At 34.1% G+C, this 9,083-nt stretch overlaps 1 protein-coding gene across 1 annotated transcript; it reads right to left on the bottom strand.

Annotated features, from left to right (window-relative positions):
- Positions 1 to 165: 165 nt before the first annotated feature.
- Positions 166 to 8,843, bottom strand: pcm (5'-3' exoribonuclease pacman). Its single transcript, XM_081978275.1, has 20 exons — positions 8,497 to 8,843; positions 7,979 to 8,419; positions 7,762 to 7,926; positions 7,541 to 7,708; positions 7,364 to 7,484; positions 7,145 to 7,308; positions 6,522 to 6,656; positions 6,357 to 6,463; positions 6,113 to 6,305; positions 5,888 to 6,061; positions 5,545 to 5,835; positions 4,845 to 5,405; positions 4,320 to 4,759; positions 3,947 to 4,139; positions 3,588 to 3,891; positions 3,176 to 3,513; positions 1,110 to 1,283; positions 828 to 1,043; positions 533 to 742; positions 166 to 478 (listed from the first exon to the last, which is right to left on the bottom strand). Exons 1-20 carry the CDS (start codon positions 8,569 to 8,571, stop codon positions 392 to 394), a joined length of 4,557 nt encoding a protein of 1,518 aa, XP_081834401.1. The 5' UTR covers positions 8,572 to 8,843; the 3' UTR covers positions 166 to 391.
- Positions 8,844 to 9,083: the final 240 nt, after the last annotated feature.

Below are 9,083 nucleotides of genomic sequence, written 5' to 3'. Positions count from 1 at the left end.
TTTAATTGGTCTTATTATTTAAGAAATTTCGTATGTAGCCACTTTGAAAGATATGTCAAAGCCTGATTACCTCAGTACAGTGTAGATAAAGCAGAAATCTTACCGAATTTCTCAGGAATTAACAGTCTGCAACCACTGAGTTTATTTTGAGGTAATTAAACACAATTTAAAAATCAGTCAATATTTTTCAAAACTATAGAAGAAAACAAAATAAACACTCTTAAAGGACGAGCAAGTAGTTCACACAAACAAAAGTGTGTATAATGTCTTCAAGAATATTCTAAATTATAAAAATAGTTAATCCTTAAATACATTATAGATATGCTTAATATGTAAAACAAATGTGTAAGCATACCCTACAACAAAAAAGGTTATGTCTTTAGAGAAAAAATTAGATTTTTTTTCCAAAGTTTGCAGCTATCCTGGATTTTCTAGGTTGCTTTTTCTGGGCGGCCTTTGTAGAGGTCGGCTCTGAAGGCTTTGAGTAACAAAACAATATAAAATCGTGAAAGCAAAATCATAGTAAACTTACCAGTTTTTTATTAACATCAGGAACAGAACGTTCTTCCGAGTTTTTGCTTGTTTGTCTTTTGATGACCTGAGTGGGAACAAACGGATTGTGTAATGCAGTTTTCAATGCTTGATCACGGCCTTTTTCCTTTGGTGATTTTACCCAGGTTTTGGGTGGTTCAGGCAAAGCACTACCATTTTCACTTGATGAAGTTGATACAGTTGATAAGCCCTGGAATAAATTGAAATTTTTGTTTCAAACATACGTACAAATTGTTTAGTAGTATTGACAATATTTTAAATCTGTGACAACATACCTTTTTCATTAAATTCAAAACATCACTGGCAACGTTTTCTGTCGCTTCTTCTTTACTTGAAGAAGCTTTGCCTCTTACTAGCTGTCCGCTAGGAAGCGTAATTTGTGCCTCGTATTTGTCGCCTTTTTGAAAATACTGATATCTTGGAATGCCCAAACCATTAGATTGGTAGTAAGTTAAAAGTTGAACACTGGTTGATGTGTTGGCAACGTTTTTCTAAATTATTATGACATGAGAGAAATACAATTAGAGAAAGTTTAGTGCAAATGTACATGAACTTACCGCCAGCATTTCAAAAGAAACATTTAAACTAAGATTCGGTTGAGGACTGCGAGCTTTGGACTCACTTGCTGGTGTGTCTGATTTAGTGTCGTTGATCTTCAGTAAGTCTTTTAAAAAGTTTGTATTCACTGAGGGTCGATCGGATTTCAGGTCAACCAACGGTTGCAATGAGTGCTAGAAAGTAATGGTGTTCTCATCGTACGTTGTAGTAACTCAAACTAATTGGCAAAAGTCAAACTTAGAACATCAGAATATTAATAATTTTGAAATACTAACTCTACTGTTCTCGCGGACTGAGTTTACCCGTGCGTCATCCCCCTGTGATTTAGAAGTAGACATGCATTATTGACTTCATCCTTGTCTATTGTTCACTTTCAGAAAGGGTAAATATCTAAGTGAATGTCTTCCAAAAAAAAAACATTTACTGATTAGCGCTTCTATTTCAGTCATTGTCAGTTTGAAAACCATTGAAATTTATTTGATTTGTTTACTATTAATTCTTTTCCGTTTCTTTGTGTTGCTAATCATTTATAAAGTTTTCTATTTACCACACCACCACAGTTATTTTAAGAGCTATTGTTTCTACGCTTTTAACATTCTGTAAGTACTTTCATAATATTATTATTAATATTTTTATTTTTTATGTCGGCTGTCACGATCTAACCAAAATTGACACAATTACTAACCTGTTTTGAAAAAAAAGTGGGAGTGTCTATTATGGTTTTTATTTAGCCATTTGGTTTTTCGTAAATCCGGAATTACTTACTATTACAGTATTTTTTTAGAAAATGCCTTGAAAAATTCTCCACAGACAAGCCCAGCAGTTAATTCTTAACCTTTGTGAATATTTTGAATTGGAAAAAACCAATGGAGGACCCTTAGAAGCTTTATCATCTGTTCAGGAAGAAAATAAGAAATTTTAAGACCTTACATATTCTTACTGATGTATTTTTTTTGATACTAGTAGGTTGCAGCTGCTTTGAAAATTTCCCGCAAAACTGTATTCGATTCGGAAAAAGCAAGCAAGTAATCTTATGAATTCCTCACCTAGAAAACGTAAATCGAGTCATTATCGACGGGCCAAGAACACTGATTTATCTGAAAGCATTAAAATGGATGTTCGAAATACATTATATGATATGTACAACGATAGTATCTTAATAATAGTAAAATATATCTACTTTTGTAAGAAACATCTAAGAATAGAAACACTAAACTAAGAATAGAAAAATATATCTACTTTCATAGAAACATCTTAAAATTTCATTGTTTCCAAAGACTGAGATTTTTGGGTTGCATTATAGATTTTTCATAAAAATTTCTTGAAACATATTAATAATAAAGTCATAGAAAAATAAAATAAGCGTCTAAAATGTTTTCCAGCGGGCTTAAAATAAAATAAGTGGATTGCAACCTGAAAATGAAATATTAGATACTACAGCATCACTCAGAATGTCTTATTGAATTATTAATTTGTTGTATTTATTTTAGAGAAACATGTATCCATCCAGAACCTAAATCAAGAGCTTAAAGTTAAAGAAATACTACATGTTGGTGATACATCTCTGCGAATTTTGGTAAATAAATTAGGTTTCAAATTTAGACGGAATTGTATGATCCAAACGGAGACTTCTCATAAATAAAAAATGTTATTTCGGTCAAGATATTTTTGATTTGCTTTGGTATAAGGTTGTTTTAGTGCAAAGATCTCTACTTTCTGACTGACAATACACGCAAAATTTTAAACGTGACGAAGCTTTAGACACGCCCTTTTCTATAATATGAACACAACAGGTTTGTTGACGAAAACTTGATTTGATTCATATGATTATAAATGACGTAGCCTTCGTGACGCACGGGTAAACTCACTCCGCGAGAACAGTACCTATTACTCTTACACTTATGTCACAATTTAAGAAAATAAATAACATGTCAGTGTACAGGATGTTCTAAATCTCAGCTGACCACTGATAGCACAAAAACCGTAATAACCCCATTTTGATTAGAATTTTTTATGATTAAGAACACATCGAAATAATTATTTTAAATTTTGCGACATAACTCACCTGACTTTCACTAGACTTCAACTGCTCCTCTTGCCTTGATTTATTAAAAACTCTTTCCGGTTTAAGACTCTTCTCGTCAGTTCGCCAGTTGCCATTTGAAGAATTGCCAGACGATGAACTAGTAGAACCAGTATTGTGAATAGTCTTCGGACTACTGTTGAAGGAAGCAAAGGCTGATTCTTCGCTTCGTTGGGACTGTTTTGGACATAACGGTCGACGACGTTGTTGATATTGATCAGGAATTTGCCGGTGATTGGGTTTAGACTGAGCTGTATCTAAGAATTGATTGAAAAACTTCTGTCCGTTTGTGTTGTGCCATGGATTTGCCACAGGAGTACCTAAATTAAGAATAGTTTATAGATTAATTATTAAACCTTAAGCTTAAACAATAAAGACAACATGAAATACTCACTTTCTTTATTTGACTTTTGCTCGTACACTCTCTTCCCGTACGAAATATTAATAAACGCAGTCCTGGGTAATCTATAACCGCGTCTAGGAGAGCAATTCAGCTGCATACCGTCATCAAAAGGCTTATCAAAAACCACATCATACATCGTATCTCTTTCGTTATTAGTGGGAGAATCGGCGATGGCAATAATAGTTCCTTTGGCACCAAAAGGAACACTAAACCCTTTTCTTGTATTAACGATTCGGTCAAATAATTGCACTTGCATTTTAGGATCCGGTGGCAAAGTTCCAGTTTGTAAATCCGGCTAAAATAATTCCCTTGTTCAACTATCAGCAAATTTACAAGTTAACCAAACTAACTTTATAAAGAAAAGCGGGTTTAATGGTCATAGTAACGTTTTTAAAATTTGGTAGTTTGTAGAATTCGTCTACTATTTGTTCAATTTCCTCCACCAATTCTAGTTCGGTCACTTGACTGCCGCATGGTTGTCTTTCTACACTGGCTACTGGAAGACTACGCAACCAAGTTTGTAATTCTTTGATTTTTTCCTCCCTAAAAGTACCATTAAGAACGCTGTGTCATCAAGAAATAATTGTTTATAGAATGTGTTTCACTTAAACTGTTTATAAGTATGCATTTAATAGCTTTATTATCTTACCAGCATCAAGTAATGTTTAGTAAACAGACTTCAGTTTTAAAGTATACAGAAAATAGTAATTTTAAGCTACTCACCAATCATCAGTAGAAAACACATCTTCCACCTTTATGTTGTCGTTTCCTCCATGATCAGCAAAATAAATAAACACTTCCGGAAATTTTTCCGAATACTCCCTAACCATTTCTGTACATTTATCAGTGTAATACCAAGTGGCTTCAATTTTTTTAGTGTATCCCGGTGTCTCCTTATTGCGTTTATTAAGCTTTAAGTCTAGTCCAACATTTACATTCTTAAAACCACCTTCGCCGTTGGGCATTTCAAGAAACAGTGTACCAGTAATACGAGAGTACAAATGGGAGCTCATGCCTAATTGACTGGCGGAGTTATAGAGGGTTTTATAGGTCCGTATCATTTGTTCTTTGTGTGCTTTTACAATGTCAAAGTTTGGTTCGTCAGTGATAAAAACGGAAATTTTAATGCGGCCTGTTTTACAAGCTTCTTTGTTATCTCTTACCTGAAATTATTTGATTTGTCAATTTAAAACCGAAATAACCCAAAAAAAAGTACCTAAACATAATTTAAATGTAAAACAAACTTACTATTCCTTGAGCACCATAGTAAGGATTGCATAAAATAAAGCAAATTTCTCCTTCCGGAAACACTTCAGTAATATCTTGATACAAAGTGTGATGAGAATCATGGGCAGTAATTTTTGACACCACAGTTTGTAGCGGATAATTGGCGGTCAGTTCAGAAAACTGCTTTTCCAAAGAGATTCTCCCATTGGGAGAAAAAACGTACTTTCTACCAATCATTACTTGCACTTTGCACAGCAAATATACCGGACCAACGTCCACCCCCAGTCGGTTCAAATACCGTTCCACTACACCAGAGGATTCCTGTTTGAGAATCGCTTTACCGTTCTTTACTTCTTCGGAGTTGTATTGTGACCCTTGACCCACACTGACGTATCTTGTTTCGTCGTTTTGAATCGAAACTATTCTGGCTTCATTTAAGTGGGGCCAACCTACAAAAACATTGGCGCCTACTAATTCCCAAGGGAAATCCTCTGGTTCAGATTGTTCTTCAATTTTTATTATCATACTTTCTGACCGGCTTGGTTGCTCAAATACTTTTACACGAGCGTTCTTTAGTTCTGCCTGCAAGACAATGTTTTGTCAGAAGTTTCTAGTTTCCGGAAAACGAAACAAATTAAGTACACTATACAGTTCTGGGATGTAAAATAGCAGTGTTGATAACAAAAATCAAATAAAACTGATGTAGGAAAAATAAACTTACCGTATACTTTAAATGTTTCATTGTAGGAAAACCAGGAAAATACACATCCAAAGACACTCCAGGATAAAGTCCCTTTACTAATTTATCTCTAGGAACTCGTATACTGTCCGCAGTCATTGCTTGCACTTTGCAATGATTGCGTTTAATTGCTGGAAAGTATGCCGGAGCTTCATACTTTCCAAAATCCTCCGACGTGTAACTGTATTCTAACATAGGTCCAGGCGAATTTCTTCGCCGTTCCTCTTCTGTGAGTTGTTCATTGCATTCTCGCATAGCTTCAAGTAGCGATTTCTGAAAGTTCCTTTCATCGTAACACAATGTTTTTTAAAAAAATCGCTATAACCTCATCCATAAACGGGATTAAAACCACGGCCTCCCATTCTTGTCTTTTACCATTTTTGTCCGTTTGGAAGTCTTCAGGATAATATTGCTTAATTGGAGATTCTTCACTTGTCATTAATTTATGATATACTTCAGGCAATAGTACTTTACTTGCTGCCGGTAATACAGCCAAAAGCTAGCAAACTCAACTTCAGAAAATGTATTCAACAGTTCAACGCAATTGTACCTGTTCATAAGGTCGAAACGGCGTCCCTAAATCAAAGTTTAGCTTCAAATCCGCGAAACCTTTTATGTCACTAATGTAAGGCGCGTAATGATGTGGGTAAAACCAAGACCAAGAACAGCAACCGTGGTAGTAATAGTGTAAATTCCACTGAATAGCCCTTACATAGCCTTCAGCCTGATCTCGTAAAACTTCACTAAAAGTATCGTTATTACAAATTTACCACCTACTGTACAAATAAACCTACGGAGTGACTTTCGAATACTCTAGTTTATTCATGTAGTACTCCTTTTTAAAATTTTTGAACGCTTTATCTTCCTCATCAGAATCTTCATCAAGATCAGAACTGGTATCCTAAAGAAAACCAAGTACAATAATTTATAAGGTCCTATTTGAAGATAAAACTAGCTACCAGCTCATCTGTGGCTTGAATTAAAGCGTCTAAACCAGGATCTCGTCTAGGCTTGGACACCTCCTCAGGTTCAAGTAACTCAAATTCGCCAACAGGTGCTGAATCATCAGCCCACGCTTCTAAGTTTCTTAAGCCCTTTATTTAAAAAATACAAAAATATTTGAAGCCCAGATTTCACTCAATTGATGAGCAGCATTACAAATAAATAATAGATGTATATACCGTTTAGTTTTTTCAGAAAGATATCGCGTATAAACGGCTGTAAACCTATCAAAACAGTGTATGCATTTGCCGATCTTTTGAAGGTTAAAAGATGATTTGGTGGGAATAGAAAAAGAGAAGAAACCCTGCAGAGTTGCGAGAATAGTTGAACAAGTCTGTATTCTTTGAACTGTGATATTATAAACACACAGTAAATACATAAACCTGTACCTTCAAAATTGGTTAGATTGAACCATTTAAAAAATGTAATATACAAGTGTTAAACTTGCCAAAACATTTTTCTAGAACACAAATAAAACTCTTAGGCAAACAATTGACTTGAATTCAATCAATTACAAAAATAAAAACAAACAGTATTCCAAATTTATTCAAAAATTAAATTAAGGTTGACCAAATCTTACCATAGAGACTTTCATATGAGCATCACATTTCCTTCCTGTTTTAGACTCCATATAAGTCATGTCATCCCTAATTTCATCAAAATTATCCAAATCAAAATTAGCCAACTGTTGCATAAATTTCTCAAAACGGCTTAAATTCAAATTTCCACCTTCATTTATATAGCCTAAAATTAAAGTTACAATTTCACCTGAAAAATAGGAAATGCAAGTGTAACATACCATCCAAGGATGGCAAAACTTCTGTATAAGCTTTGTACAGTATTGTCAGTGCTCCATTAGCTATATGCAAATGGGGTAAATTTGGAATAAAATCATTCCCTACAAGGAACCCCATAAGCACCTATAAAAAACAACACAATAATAATTTTTATGAGAATTACATAAATGACTGCTTACCCAATCATCAATAATTTTTTCCAAATCAAATTTAAAGTTAACTAAAGTGTCTTTCAGACAAGCAAATTCGAGCTCTAGATATTCTCTCATTAAAGATAAATGCAACAAAAAGAAAGTAATCTCTTCAGGAACTGATTGCCTTTTTGTTGATTTTTTTCCAAACTTAACCTAAAGTTTCATAAGTTTTAGAACTGAGACTATGTATAGAAAATAAATTCTACCTCTTCTCTAAGCAAACTAAAGTGGGGTTCATGTGTACAAAGTCCTAACATAATTAAATCAGCATCTAGACCATATAAGCAATGCCTGGTATTGGGATCATAACCAGGTTGTGCTCTTAAGTATCTAATGTAGTCCATAATTTTATGTTCACCCTCACCAGGGGTCTGAAAATGGAACCAATAAAACCAACAAGCTATAAATAACGAAATTAATTACTTCATGTCCTGACAAAATAACTGAAACATCCTTCCATAAAGGATCAGTAGAGATCTTATTAACACAAAAATACTTTAACTGCTCATGCAAGTGCGCCATAAACACTGTTCCAGGTGTAATACAGTTTGAATCAAACCTAGCCTCACTGGGCAAGGTTTCACCTTTCTTGATTGCTTCTACTTCTTGCTTTTCTGCATCCTTGGCAGCTCTGAATCTCCTACCTCTCTGCTGGTTCATTTTGGCTCTTGGAGCCACTCCATCAATTGCCATAAAGAATAGTTTACGTGGTCTAATCATGCGAAATAACACCTCAATATAGTGAAATACATCTTTGAATATTCTCTCCTCTGTTATTCGAAAGTGAGGGTTGTTATCATCTGGATGAGAACACATATGGATAATACCATTCATGTCCAGATACATATTGTCAAACTCCGGAATCTATGTTGTGAATTGATTATTGAAAGAAAGTGATTAGAATTGAGATAGTATAATTATTGCTAAAAAAGCATTTTTACCTGGTACTCTCTTATAACTTCACTCAAACATGGGTATCTTTCACTGATGTATCTAAAGAACTTTGGGACTCCCATTGTATTAAATGATTGCTGTATTTCTTAATTCGGTTTCTGCACAAAAGATTTTTCAAATAATCCTAGGAAAAATACTAAACAAAATAATCTTAACAGGATCAGAAAAACTCGGTTTTTCACTAATCTCACAGATTTTTGTGGGAATTGGGAATTTTTCTTCTAATCTTCTTTTGGTCTTTTTATGCCTTTATACCATTACACCAACACATGTATCGATGAAAGAATTGTAATCAAATTCAGAGAAGCATTTGCATTGAAACATGCTTGAATGATAATTTAATATTTTTGCAAGAACCAAGTAGTGAATAATTCAAATTGATTAATTAATAAGTAACTTTAACTTCTCCGTTTCCAACTTATACCTTATGAGAAGTCATTGAGAACAAAGAAGAGGAATTCTGTCAAATGTCACACACTCTTCGTCTAGTTATATGGCTGTCTCGTTTTAACTCTAGCGAAAATTGAAATACCAAATTCTTGAGACATTGAAATGAATTTACACATGTCAGTCA

Source organism: Ips typographus, linkage group LG4 (genome assembly GCF_016097725.1).
Source record: "Ips typographus isolate SLU linkage group LG4, UJ_Ityp_2.0, whole genome shotgun sequence".
Taxonomy (NCBI): Eukaryota; Metazoa; Arthropoda; class Insecta; order Coleoptera; family Curculionidae; genus Ips; species Ips typographus.
This window is presented reverse-complemented; position numbering and strand designations above follow the sequence as displayed.